At 42.2% G+C, this 14,896-nt stretch overlaps 1 protein-coding gene across 3 annotated transcripts in view; it reads left to right on the top strand.

The window, feature by feature from the left end:
• Positions 1-1,437: 1,437 nt before the first annotated feature.
• cfi (complement factor I) overlaps positions 1,438-14,896 on the top strand; it is a 62,332-nt gene continuing 48,873 nt past the window's right edge. Inside the window, exons 1-4 of one of the 3 annotated variants that reach the window (XM_048527930.2) lie at positions 1,438-1,592; positions 5,033-5,080; positions 7,977-8,024; positions 13,887-13,934. In XM_048527930.2, the coding sequence (XP_048383887.2) occupies positions 1,530-1,592; positions 5,033-5,080; positions 7,977-8,024; positions 13,887-13,934 (207 nt within the window). In that variant the 5' untranslated portion in view covers positions 1,438-1,529. The remainder of the gene's footprint in view (positions 1,593-5,032; positions 5,081-7,976; positions 8,025-13,886; positions 13,935-14,896) is intronic. The other 2 variants (XM_048528020.2, XM_048528107.2) reach the window with 2 other exon arrangements.

Genomic DNA, 14,896 nt, shown 5'->3' on the forward strand with positions numbered 1-14,896 from the left:
GAGGTTATCAGCAGGGCCAATGCAATATTTATGATCCAGGTGTACTAGACAGAGGACAATGCCTTCTGCTGCTTGAGGGTAAGTGTCACCATCTCCTATAGGAACATAGAAATGGGAGTAGGCCGATCAGCAGTTTAAGCCTGTTCCACCATTTAATGAGATTGTGGCTAACCTGAGGCCTAGCTCCATCTACCTGTCTTGAGCCCATTTCCATTTATACCTTTGCTTAACAAAAATGCATCTATCTTAGATTTAAAATTAACAACCCATCCACTGTGATTAACTGCTATTTGTTAAAGAGAGTTCCAAACATCTACCACCCTTTGTAGGTAGTGGTGCTTCTTAACATCACTCCCGAAAGGTGTGGTGCTAATTCTCAGACTATGCTCCCAAATTCTAGAATTACCAAGCAGTGGAAACCATGCTCAAAGCTTACCCCCGAACCCCAAGACGTCTCCTCCCATGGAATTTTTAGAACTGATTGAGGCTGCCACCCTCACCCCCAGAGGAGTTCAAGTTGAGGTGAGTTTACCTGCCTCTGGGCAGGACACACCCAGGATTTCTGGGCCCTCGAAACACAACTGCCCTTGGGGTTGCCTGACCGAAATGCCACGAGCTACTGGCTCTACTGTAGGGCAGGCTCAGTAATGGTGACCATGTTATTATCATCCGTTGTTATAAAATCCCATCTGTTTATGGTAGGAAATCTCCCATCCTTTCCTGGTCTGGCCTATGAAATAACTCTTAAGAGGCTGCCATCCCATCACCAATCACCTATTATTTACACATATATATCCTTTGACAATAGCACTGCCTGTCACTGAGTCAGGAATTCAGGGGCCTAATTCGCTCACCATCTTTATGTCAGGTATCCCTGATTGGACCAGATTAACAGCCCCAATCAGGGAACTCAGATCCTTTGATGTCCCACTGGTTGAACTCATTACAATCACTACAGCCTACATGTGACTCCAGACCCACAGCAACATCGCTGACTCTTGACAGTCCCCTGAAAAGATTTAAGCATTCATTTTGCCTCAGGGCAACTAGGGACAGGCTATAAATGCTGGCCCATGCCAGTGAAGCCCGTCAAAGAATAAAACAAAGTGCCAGAAGAAACTACCCAGCAACTATCATGTGAGTAGTTGATAATTCGTTCAAATAGCATTGTGGTTGGGTTTGTGGAGGGAGTGGTAAAGCTTCCTGCTCCAAAATAAACATAAGGCACCACCTGAGCTGAACCGCAGCGCTGGTGTGAAATCAGCACCAGACCGTTATTAACATCATGATCTTCCTGTCCTGCATACTTCCAGTGGACATTAAATATGTGCATTCAAACCCTATTTATAGCACCCAAAACACAGGAAGAATGAAGTGCTATTTCACCTCAAAAGGATCTCACTAATAGGTGACTGGCTTGTGCACTGTTTGGTTGAACATTAATCTTCAAACATTGATCTTTTCTGAGGAGAGTGGAGGCCATCATTTCCCAGCAGAGATTGAGGAAAACTCGTGATACGGTTTTTACTATGATTCTCTCGGTGGCTCTGCTGTTTTTGGTGTCCCTCTCGGTTACTGCAGGTCAACAACAGGTAACAGCTTCTATTAATCACATGGTGATTGTAGTTCTGTGCTCAGGATCAAAATTACAAAAACTGCATGATCATACTTTTGTGGGGTTTCTCTGAAATGAACGCTGCCAGTCTGCTGTAACGATTCTGGGTTTGTGCACTGCCTTGTGCGGTATTGAGTGATCCTGATCTGGTAGGTCCCAGTTCAGATGGAGAGCTTTGCTGAGTTAGCAAGTATCATAGTCTAGAGACAGGACAATTGATCTTAGTGTCTCTCTCTCTCTCTGTCTCTTTCTGGGACATCTGCGGAAAGTTGCACATTTGTGAGCAATAGGTAGGACAGCAGTGAATTCTGCTGCTGCCCCATGTGGTTGAATGCAGAAAGGATCTAGCTGCAGAGCTCTCTCTCTTAAAAATTCGGTTCGTGCTCATCCAAATAGTCTCTTAGATGAAAAATAGTGTCAAAGGTTAATACTCCCAGGGGACCTGGGTCTCCTCGTGATTTGCTGTACCTGCACCTTATTTATTTCTCTCTTTCATTCCTTGTTTTGTCTTGTGTGGACTGCTCCCATTTTTCTTGCATTCTTTCTATCATTCTTTTTGTATAATCTCTGCAGTATCTCACTGACGTCAGTCTTCCATGAAGCATTTAGAAGGGTGAAATACAAAGGAGCAGGTTTGTGTGGATCATGAACAACATCATATGATTATGGCAGAAAACCAATTTCTTTGCTGTAAATTATATTCAATGTTATTTAACCCATTAACTTCCTCTCAGAGATTGCTTTATCCATTGTTCTTTTCCTCCATTCTTATTTTTGCCTTGTTAAATACCCGGCTAGAACATAGAACATAGAACAGTACAGGACCTCGGCCCACGAAGTTGTGCCAAACTTTTTCCTGAAATCTAAGGTCTATCTAACCTCCACTGCTACCTTATACAATCATCCACGTGCCTATCTAGTAGCTGCTTAAATGCCCCTAATCAGGCCGACTCCACTATCCTCTCTGGCAATGCGTTCCACATCCCTACTGCTCTCTGAGTAAAAAACCTACCCCTGACGTCTCTCCAATATCTCCCTCCACTCACTTTAAAACTATATCCCCTCGTAATAGCTACCTCCGCCCTAGGAAAAAATCTCTGGCTGTCTACTCTATCTGTACCTCTGATCATTTTGTATACCTCTATCAAGTCACCTCTCATCCTTCGTTGTTCTAAAGAGAAAAGCCCCGGCTCTCTCAACCTTTCCCCGTAAGACCTTCCCTCCATTCCAGGCAACATCCTGGTAAATCTCCTCTGCACGTTTTCCAACACTTCCACATTTTTCCTGAAATGAGGTGACCAGAACTGGACACAGCACTCCAGATGTGGCTGAACCAGGGTTTTGTATAGCTGGAGCATAACTTTCTGTTTCCAAAACCAAATATATCTAAAACTTCCTTACCCCAATGATAAGCACCTTGAGGACAGGTGATCAATTGTCAAATCAGATAAACTTTATTCTTCTTTATGAATTACAGAATTTGAATCTAACACGATTCATTTTGTGAATGGGCCAGTTTGATATCATTCCATTTAAGTACAGTTTGCGTGTGTTATTCATTGATGGATATAGGTTTCACTGACGAGTCCAGCATTCATTGCCCAACTCTAATTCCCTAAAGGACAGTTAAGGGTCAATCACATTAATGTGGGTCAGCAGTCACATGGAGGCCAGAATAGATAAAGATGGCAATTACCCTATCATTAGTAAACCAGATGAGTTTTTCCAACTGTCAACAATGGTTTCATGGTCATCATTAGACTCTTAATTCAAAATTTGTATTGAATTCAAATTCCATCATCACCATGGCATGATTCGAACCTAGGCCCAGGGATCATTATCTGGATCATTGGAATAGTAATATAGCAATAAAACCTCCAGGTCTGCTACGATGATGTTATTGGAATTGGTGGCAGAACAGTTTAGGATCTTGAAGGAGTAATGCCTATCATCAGGGTCTTCCTCATTACCTCTGCAATAATATTTATCATGTTAATGTAACTTGTACGCCATTGCATCATAAAATAAACTACATACTGTTTAAGACAAATAGCCTCTTCTTACTAGACTATGAAAAGATTTCCCTTTATCACATTGGATCAAGTGGGCCCTGTAGATTCCTACAAGAAAGAGGACAATAACAGAGATTGCTCAGATAGCTCCTGTGTGCGGTGGTGAGGATTGATCTTACAGCAGAGAGTTTGGGTGACCCATTAGATGCAGGTCACTCTCAGGTGATAGGAACTGCTGGTAAGGTCAGCAACTATTATCCATTTCCATATGTTCTTGAGTTCATGCTGAGCCTTCTGCTTGTACTGTGGCAGTTCATGTGGTGAAGACGTACTCTGATGTTGATAGGGGAGGATGCTTTAGGATTTTGTCTGAGTGACCATGAGGAATGGTGATAATGTCCCAGCTGGAACATGGAGAGGATCTCAGAAGTGAACTTAGCCAGCGAATATTAAGTACAGTGGGAAAGATAAGGCTAACATTGTCCACAAACGCCAGCCAACAGTGTCCAGAACAGCAAAAATATGAAATGTCTCCAAGTGAACTTTCTAGAGTATTAAATAATTAATTTTTATAACAGTCTGAGATATTTGAAAACAGAAGGGAAGAGAAAGGGTGATTCTCTTAGTTCAAGATAAATGGTGAATAAGAGGAATATGTGGGGGAGCATTGTTATCAAAGGTGGAATTCCTAAATCTCCACCTTTCCTTCCTCCAGGACTGAGCTAATAACATAATGTTGTGCCTTTCAAAATTGCAAAAGAGGATAAATCTTGAAAGTTTGTCAATCTACCAATTGACAAAAAAGTAACAACAGAGCAAAGACTCAGGATAAACAGAATTTGAAGGAGAAGTACAGATTTTGTACGTGGAATGTGAATGGAAAGGAAACTAGGTAATTATTGAAGGGAAAACTGTAAATGAAGAGTAAGAACATGGAAATGGTTTACACATACACGGCTCCAGTTGAAAACCCACCATTGGCACAGTTCCAATGGACCAGTGCTGTGAATCTGCTGATCCTAAGGTAGCATTATTGTAAATATGACCAATCTTTCAGTCTCTCGGGCTTCCTTCTCTGATTAGACATTATTTCCACTCGCAAAACAAGAAATGGCTGGAAATGCTCAGCAGGTCTGGCAGAACTGAGGAAGTGTCACTGGACCTGAAATGTTAACTCTGATTTCTCTCCAATGATGTTGCCAGACCTGCTGAGCTTCACGAGCAATTTTTGTTTTTCTTTCTGATTTCGTGCATCTGCAGATCTTTTGGATTTTATCTACTTCCACTCCCTAAATTGTGGAAACCCTTGGGATAATTCCTGATGTTAAAGGCTTTGTGTAATTATGAGTTATTGGAACAATGTCCCCAAATATCCCCCACCAGTAACTGTAGCTAACTTTTTCAGTATATACAGCCACGTGAAAGTGATGAAACAGAGATCAACAGCCACGCAGTAAGTATTGTGATGTTTTTTCATTTGTTACTTATGCAAGACTGTTGTCAATTATGGTTAGAGCAAAAGAAATTATAAATGAACTTATTTAGTTAACAGTGACTTGTCTTTGTAGTTGTCACAGCCTTTCCCACGTTTCTTCTCTTGTTTCTTCTAAGTTCGCAAAAAGCCAAAATTTTAGGTCTTTACAGTCACATTGTGTTGAAATTATACGACTGATTCTTTAACAGTGCGCTCAGATATAAGACAGACATGCACTGAGGAACCCAGCAGCTAGGCACAAACAGTGACATCTCTGTACTCTGGACTATCTTCACGGAATCATTTCTAGGGGGAGCACTGAGAGCACAAGTGAACCTTGTTAGAATTTCCAAATTAATGCAAGTGCACTTGAGTTTGGTCCAACAATAAATTCTGTGACAGTTCTGACCGCTTCACGCCTCAAGTGCTGCTTATGTGTGACTGGTTCTTCCAGTCCTATGTTTGCTAAATTGGATGTATTTTTAATGTTAGTATTGTACTGTGTGGTAGTTTGGCTTATTGCCTGGCCTTCTAGTTTCTGTGCTATTAATTTTGCATTTTTTTTTACTGTTTGCTACTGAACTTTGATATTTCCTGACTCTTTTTGAACAGGACTGATGCCACAGCACTAGCTCAGGTTTTAGCTATAATCTTGCAGCCAAGCCCAGTATGTAGGATTTCCAATACCTGTTAAGTGCCTGAATGGGGAAAAGAAAGGACCCAATCAAGAATTGAGCATTTCAACTTCAGCACAGACCTGGGGATAAAGAAAAATAGACTGACAGGAAAGAGATGAGAAAATAAGGAAAAGACCATAAAATAGAATTGTAGAAGCTGATCTGACAGAAAAGTGTATTCAGCCTAAACTATTAGCCACATCCACCTGAGTTTGCGCTGGGGAGCCTTCTGCTTGTACTGTGGTAGTTCATGTGGTGAAGACATACAGGCAATAAGCTGTTGATAAGGTGGGATGTTTCAGAATTTTGTCTGAGTGACCATGACGAATGGTGATAATGTCCAATTTGGAACTTGGACAGGATCTCAGAGGTGAAATTAGCCAGCAAGTAATTAGTACAGTGGGAAGGCCAAACCATTTCTCTATCCTTACGTTTTAAAGTGTCTCTGACTGTTTCACAGTTGAATTACTTTATGCTCAAGTAAGTTCACTTGAACACATTTCCTCTGTTTACTATTTGGTTCTGGACACTGTTGGCTGTTAATGTTGGACAATATTAGTGTTGTCTTTCCCATTAATTATTTGCTGGCAAACTTCTCCTCTGAGATCCTGTCCAAGTCCCAAATTGGACATTACCACCCTTCCTCATGGTCACTCAGATAAAATCCTGAAGCATCCTCCCTATCAACATCAGAGTTATATCTTCACCGCATGAATTACCACAGTGCATGCAGAAGGCTCCACAACACAAACTCAAGGGCATGTGGAAATGGCTATTGGTGAAATTGAATGGAGTTTTCTGTCAGAAATGCTTCTATAATCCTATTTTATGGTCTTTTCCTTAGTTTCTTATCTCTTTCCTGATAGACTATCTTTGTTTATTGCTATGTCTATGCCAAAGTCTAAATACTCAATTCACGACTGGGTCTTCTTTCTTACTGATTCACACATAACAACCATTGGAAAGCCTACATACTGTGCTTAGCTGCATAATTATCGCTATGAACCAAGCTTCCTGAGGCCCAGGCCTGTTCAAAAGGAGTCAAGAGGTTTCGAAATTCAGCTGCAAACAGTAAAAAAAATGCAGAGACCAGAAAGGTCAGGTAATAAGCCAAACTGCCACTCAATGCAGTCCTAACTTTAAAATTTCAACGTCTTTAGCAAACATAGTACTGGAAGAAACTGTCACACACTAGCAGCACTCGAGGAGTGAAGACACCAGAACAGACACACAATTTATAGCTCGACCAAACTTGATAGACAAGGCTGTCCAGAACAAAACCATAAACACAAGAAATGTATCCAAGATAACTTACTGAAGCATAAAATAATTAGTCTTTAAAACACGTGGAGACACTTTGAAACATAAGGGAAGAGAAAGGGTGACCCTCCTAGTTGAAGATAAATAGCGAACAAGAGGAAGATGTGGCAGAGCATTGTTATCAAAGGTGGAATTTCTAAATCTCCACCGTTCCTTCTTCCAGGACTGAGCCAATGACATAATGTTGCGCTTTTCAAAATTGCAAAAGAGGATGAATCGTGGAAGTATGTCAATCCACTAATTGATAAAAAAAAGTAACAACTGAGCAAAGACTCAGGATAAACAGAATTTGAAGGAGAAGAGGAGATTTTGTACGTGGAAGGTTAATGTTAATGTAAAGGAAAATAGGTAATTTTTGAAGGGAAAACTGTAAATGGGCAAAGCGAAAGAACAGGGAAATGGTTTACACATACACGGCTCCAGTTGAAAACCCACCATTGGCACAGTTCCAATGGACCAAAAGATCTCTCTCAGTGCTGTGAATCTGCTGATCCTAAGGTAGCATTATTGTCAATTTGACCAATCTTTTAGCCACTCGGTTTCCTTCTCTAATTAAACATCTATTTCCACTCACAGATGCAGAAATGGCTGGAAATGCTCAGCAGGTCTGGCAGATCTGAAGAAGTGGCTCTGGACCTGAAATATTAACTCTGATTTCTCTCCACTGATGTTGCCAGACCTGCTGAGCTTTTCAAACAATATCTGTTTTTGTTTCTGATTTAGAGCATCCCATTTCTTTTGGTTTTTATCTATTTCTACTCCCCAAATTGTGGAGGCCCTTGGGATAATTCCTGATGTTAAAGGTTTTGTGTAATTATGAGTTATTGGGACAATGTCCCCAAATATCCCCCACCAGTAACTGTAGCTAACTTTTTCAGTATATACAGCCATGTGAAAGTGACGAAACAGAATCCAATGACCACTTTGTAAGTATTGTGATGCTTTTTAATTTGTTACTTACGTAAGATTGCTGTCCATTATGGTTAGAGCAAAAGAAATTATAAATGAACTTATTTAGTTAACAGTTACTTGTCTTTATGGTTGTCACAGCCTCTTCCCACATTTCTTCTCTTGCTTCTCAGTTTGGATTAAGCCAAAATTCTAGGTCTTTACAGTCATATTGTGTTGACTGATTCAACTACTATACTACTGATTCATTAACAGTGTGCTTATATGTAAAACAGACGTGCACTGAGGAACCCAACAGCCAAGCACAAATGCTGACATCTCTGTGCTCTGGACTTTCCTCACAGAATCATTTCTAGGGGGAGAACTGAGAGCAGAATTGAACCTCATTAGAATTCCCAAATTAATACAAATGCACTCAAGTTTGGTCTAACAATAAATTCTGCGTCTGTTCTGTCTTCTTCACTCTTCAAGTGCTGCTTATGTGTGACTGGTTCTTCCAGCCCTATGCTTACTAAAGAGATATTATTTTTGTTAGTATTGCACTGTGTGTTAGTTTGCCTTGTTGCCTGATCTTTCCAGTTTCAGTGCTATTATTTTTGCATTTGTTTGTTTTAACTGTTTGCTACTGAACTTTGATATTTCCTGACTCTTTTTGAACAGGACTGAGGCCACAGCACTACCTCAGGTTTTAGCTATAATTAGGCAGCCAAGCCCAGTGTGTAGGCTTTCCAATACCTGTTATGGGTCTGAATCAGGAAAAGAAAGGACCCAATCAAAAATTGAGCATTTAGACTTTGACATCGATGCGGACATAAAGAAAAATAGACTATCAGGGAAGAGATGAGAAAAAATGGAGTGGTGGGGTTAACACCCGCAAAGGCAAAGGGAGTAAGCAGAGAGTGCAGGATACCCCTGTTGTTGTTCCCCTCGAAAACAAGTATATAATTTTGGGCAGTGTTGGGGAATGACCGTTTAAGAGAAAGCAGTAGTCAGGTTGGTGCCACGACAACTGGCTGTGGGGCACAGTGAGAACGGGTAAACAGTATCTTAGTGATAGGAGATTCAATTGTTAGGGGGACAGACAGGAGATTCAGTGGCTGCAAATGGGAATCTAGGAAGGTGTGTTGCTTCCTCGGTGCTATACCCATATCCTGGCAGGCAGAGATGCTAGTGCTGCAAGGGAGGGTTTAAACTCAGTTGGCAGGAGGGGTGGGATCCTCAACAGCAGGGAGGCAAGTGCAAGGATGGAAGGAGATACAGTAATCAGAAATAGCAAGTTGAAGAGTCTGGCCAGGATGGAACAGGACAGGGAGCAAGGAATGCTTGTAGGATTAAATTGCATCTATTTCCATGCAAGAGGCCTGACAGGTAAGGCCAATAAATTTAGGGTGTGGATAGGTATGTGGAACTGGGATATTATAGCCATTGCAGGAACATGGCTAAGGGAGGGACAGGACTGGCAGCTTAATGTGCCAGGGTACATGTGCTTTAGCTGGGACCGAGGTGGAGGAAAGTGAGGAGGGGGAGTTGCATTTTTGATTAAGGGGAGCATTGCAGCAGCAGCAGAAATAACTGAGGGATCATCTAGGGAGGCTTTGTGGGTCGAAGGGGAAGGTGACGTTATTGGGGTTGTACTATAGGCTCCGAAATAGTCAACGGGAATAAGAGGAACAAATATGCATGGAGACTGGGGAGACCTGAGGAGCAATGGGGTTGTCATGGGGGCGCTTAATTTACCTAACATAGACTGGGACTGCCATAGTGTTAAGGGATTAGATGGGGTAGAATTTGTTAAATGTGTTCAGGGAAGTTTCCTCAAGCAGTATATAGAGGGCCCTACTCAGGAAGGGTCAAAACTCAACCCTCTCTTAGGAAATAAGGCAGGACAGGTGACTGAGGTGACAGTGGGGGAGCACTTTGGGACTTGTGACTATAGTTCTACTAATTTTAAAGTAGTTATGGGGAGAGACAAAGATTCAAGTCCTAAATTGGGCGAGACAAATTTTGATGGAATTAGACAAGAGCTTGCAGGGGTTGATAGGAGTAGTTTGCTTGCAGGCAAAGGGACCGCCTGGCAAGTGGGAGGCCTTTAAAAGTGTGACAGCTAGAGTTCAAGGCCTATACGTTCCTGTGGGGGTGAAAGGGCAAGTTTTTCAGGAGTAGGGAACGCGTGATGAAAAGAGATATTGAGGCTTTGACCAGAAAAGGAGGAGGCATACCTCAGGTACTGGCAGCTAAGATCGAGGGAATCTCTGGGGATATGTAGGGGACAAAGGAATTTACTGAAGAGGGAAGTCAGGAGGGCAAAAGGGGGCCACAAGACAGCTTTCTCTGAGAATATTAGGGTACATCCAAAGATGTTCTTCAGGTATATTGAAGGAAAAAGAATGACTAGAGGGAGAAAATAGGATCCCTCAAGGATCAAAGTGGACACGCATGTGTGGAACCACAGGAGATAGCAACGTCTTCAATGATTATTTCTTCTCTGTGTTTACCATGGGGACTTAGGAACCTGGGGAAGTTAGTGGTGATATCCGGGGGACAGTCCATATCACAGTTGAGGAGGCGTTGGAAGGTTAGAATGTATGAAGGTGGCTAGAGAAGAAATTGTAGATGCCCTTATTTAGCCCTTATTCAAGAAGGGCTGCAAAGAAAAACCTGGGAATTATACACCAGTAAGCCTAGCATCTATGGTAGGTGGGTTATTTGAGAAGAATATGAGGGATACGATATACAAACATTTAGAAAAGATCCGGGCAGCATTGGAGGAGCGGGAAAGTTGACGTTTCAGGCCTAGACCCTTCTTCAGATTTCTGAGGGGTGTAGGCCCAGAGCGTCGGCTTTCCTGCTCCTGGGATGCTGCTTGGCCTGCTGTGTTCGTCCAGCTCTACAGCTCGTTATCTCTAAAGTTTATCATTCCATTTCTGTGTTTCTTCTCTCGAACCTGTTGAAGCCTTCCACTCCCATTTTCTGTATTCATATTTTATCATTTTTAATTTGATTTTACTTACTTCTATGTAACCCCACTGTATCCTCTCTAATTCACAAACTTTTAATTTGCTTTGTGACTGCATGTCCAATTTGGAGACCTTCTAAATTATTGTTTAGTTGGGTTTAAAACTGATTTTGAAGACATTTTTAAACCATTGAAAGGTTGATGTGACCCAAAAAAGTCAACTTTTCCAGCCCATCTTTATATAGTTTACTGATTTTATAACAGATTTGTGATGCATTAATCCAGAAGTTAGATGGGCTTGAGATCGGTATGACGGGTCGGCACAACATCGAGGGCCGAAGGGCCTGTACTGTGCTGTAATGTTCTATGTTCTATGTTCTAATGGTTTTACTAGGAGTAGTCAGCATGGCTTTGTTTGTGGGAAATCATGCCTCACAAATTTGTTAGAGCTCTTTGATAAAGTGACCAGGAAGGTTGAAGAAGGCAGGAGCATAGATATAGTCTATATGGATTTCAGAAAGGTCTTTGATAAGGTTCCACATGGTAGGCTGCTCTGGGAGATTATATCGTACAGAATTCAGGGAGAGCTGACAAATTGGATGCACTATTGGCTTGTTAGTGGGAAGTGGAAAGTATTAGTGGAAGGATGCTCGTCTGACTAGACGCCTGTGACTAGTGGTGTGCCTCAGGGGTTGGCGCAGGGCCCACTGCTGTTTGTTATCTGTACAAATGGCTTGGACAAGACTGTACAAGGCATGATTAGAAAGTTTGTGGATGACACAAAAGTAGGTGGTAAAGTGGACAGTGAGGAAGGTTATCAGAAATTGCAGCAGGACCCTGATCAGCTGGCGAGGTGGGCCAAGAAGTGGCTAATGGAGTTTAATATAGATAAGTTTGAGGTGTTATATTTTGGAAAGGCAGATCCAGGTATGAGTTTCTTGGTGAATGGTAGGGCCTTAAGGAGTTTAGTGGAACTGAGGGACCTTGGAGTTCAGGTGCACAGTTCTCTGAAAGTGGAGTCACAGGTAGACAGAGCAGTGAAGGTGGCTTTTGGCAGACTGGCCTTCATCAGTCAGGGTATTGAGTATAGAAGTTGGGAAGTTATGATGCAGTTGTACATGACATTTGTGTGACCACACTTGGGGTATTGTGTTCAGTTTTGGGTACCTTGCTATAGGAAGGATGTTATTAAATGGGAAAGAGTGCAGAAGAAATTTACAACAATGCTGCCAGGACTCAAAAGACTGAATTGTAGGGAAAGGTTGGACAAGATAGGACTTTTCTCGTTAAACATGTGTGAGACTGAGGGCGGATCTTAAAAAATTGTACAAGATCATCAGAGGCATGGATAAAGTGAATGCACTCAGTCTTTTCCTGAGGTTTGGGGAATTGAGGATGAGAGGGCATCAGTTTAAGGGAAGAGGAGAAAGAATATATGGGAACTTGGGTGATAAGCATATGGAATGAGCCTCCAGCAGAAGTGGTTGAGGCGGGTACATTAACAATATTTAAAAGGCATTTGGACAAAAACATGAAGAGGAAAGGTTTAGAAGAAGATGGGCCAAATGCAGGGAAATGGGGTTAGCATGAATGGACTTTTTTTCATCCGAAGGGCCTTTCTCCATGCTGTAAGACTCTATGATTCTTTGACCTTAAAATAGAATTGTAGAAGCAGTTCTGACAGAAAAAGACATTCGGTTTACATTTATAGCCATTTCTGCGTGTCCCTGGTGAACCCTCTGCTTGTACTGTGATAGTTCCTGTGATGAAGACACACTCTGATGTTCATAGGGAGTATGTTGCAGGATTTTTTCTGAGTGGCCGTGAGGAATGGTGATAATGTCCCAGTTGGGACCTGGACAGGATCTCGGAGGTGAACTAATAGCCAACAATGTCCAGAAACAAACAGCAAACACAAGAAATATATCCAAGTGAGTTTATTTGAGCATAAAATAGTTAATCTGTGAAACAGTCAGAGATAGTTCAAAACATGAGGGAAAAGAAAAGGTGACTCTCTTATTTCAATATAAATAGTAAACAAGAGGAGGATGTGGGTGATCATTGTTATTAAAGGCTAAATTCCTAAATATCCACCTTCCTTCTCCCAGGAATGTGCCAATGACATAATGTTGTGTTTTTCAAATTTGCAAAAGAGACTAAATCATGAAAGTTTGTCAATCGACTGATTGACAGACAAGTAACAACAGTGAAAAGACTCAGGATTAATAGAATTTGAGGGAGAAGAAGTGATTTTGTATGTGGGATGTTTGTTTCAAGGAAATAGATGATTTTTGAAGGGAAATCTGTAAATAGGCAAAGCAAAAGAACTGGGAAATGGTTTACACATACACGGCTCCAGTTGAAAACCCACCATTGGCACAGTTCCGATGGACCAAAAGACCTCTCTCAGTGCTGTGAATCTGCTGATTCTAAGGTAGCATTATTGTCAATTTGGCCAATCTTTCAGCCACTGAGCTTCCATCTCAGATTAGAAATCTATTTCCGCTCCCCTAGTTGCGAAGGGCCCCTGAGATAATTCACGATGTGAAAGGTTTTATGTAATTATGAGTCACTGGGACATTGTCTCTAATTGGGTGGTATGGTGGATCGCTGGTTAGAACTGCTGCCTCAGGATGCTAGGGACTAAGGTTCGATTCCAGCCTTGGGTGACTGCCCATGTGGAGTTTGCTGATTCACCCTCTGTCTGCTTGGGTTTCCTCCCACAGTTCAGGTGCACATCAGGTGAATCGCCCATAGTGTCCAGGGATGTGCAGGCTAGGTAGATGAGCCATGGGAAATGCAGGGTAGGGTGGGATGCTCTTCAGAGGGTCCAGGTGAGCTCAATGGGTTGAATGGCCTGCTTCCACATTGTAGTGATTCTATGAAATGCCCCCCTCCAGTAACTGTAGCCAATTTTTTTCAGGGTCCACTGTCAAGTGAAAGCAATGAAATACTGAACTGCAGCCACACAGTAAGTGAAGCTTTTTAATCTGTTACTTTTGAAAGACTGCTGTCAGTTTTAATTCGAGCAAAAAAATTACGGATGAACTATAAAAGTTCCCAAAAATTTAGCTTTTGTGCTCCTAAGATGCTGCTTGGCCTACTGTGTTCATCCAGCTCTACACTTTGTTAGCTCAGATTCACCAGCATCTGCAGTTCCCATTATCCAGTCCTATGTTTTCTAAGGGGAGTGTATTAGTAATGTTAGGACTGCACTCTGTGGCAGTTGGCTTATTGCCTGGTCTTTCAGGTTTCTGTGCTATTATTTTTGCATCAGTTTGTTTTTTTTTACTGTCTGCTGCTGAATTTTGAAATCTCCAGACTCCTTTTGAACAGCACTGGGGCCACAGCATTAAAGATAATAGTAACTGCAGATGCTGGAGAATCCGAGATAACAAGGTGTGGAGCTGGATGAACACAGCGGGCCAAGCAGCATCAGAGGAGTAGGAAAGCTGATGTTTTGGGCCTAGATCCTTCATCAGAAATAAGGGAGAGGAAGAGGGTTCTGAAATAAATAGGGAGAGAGGGGGAGGTGGATTGAAGATGGATAGAGGAGAAGATAGGTGGAGAGGAGACAGACAAGTTAAAGAGGCGGGGACGGAGCCAGAAGAGGTGAGTATAGGTGGGAAGGTAGGGAGGAGATAGGTCAGTCCAGGGAGGACGGACAGGTCAAGGACGCGGTATAAGGTCAGTAGGTAGGAGATGGGGGTGGGGCTTGAGGTGGGAGGAGAGGATAGGTGAGAGGAAAAACAGATTAGGAGGCGGGGGCGAGCTGGGCAGGCGTTGGGATGCGATAGGGGGAGGGGAGATTTTGAAGCTTGTGAAATCTGGCTCAGGTTTTAGCTATAATAATGCAGCCAAGCACAGTATGCAGGCTTTCCAATACCTGTTATGTGTCTGACTCGGGAAGAGAGAGGATCCAGACATGAAGTG

This window comes from Stegostoma tigrinum, chromosome 1 (genome assembly GCF_030684315.1).
Source record: "Stegostoma tigrinum isolate sSteTig4 chromosome 1, sSteTig4.hap1, whole genome shotgun sequence".
In the NCBI taxonomy this organism is placed as follows: Eukaryota; Metazoa; Chordata; class Chondrichthyes; order Orectolobiformes; family Stegostomatidae; genus Stegostoma; species Stegostoma tigrinum.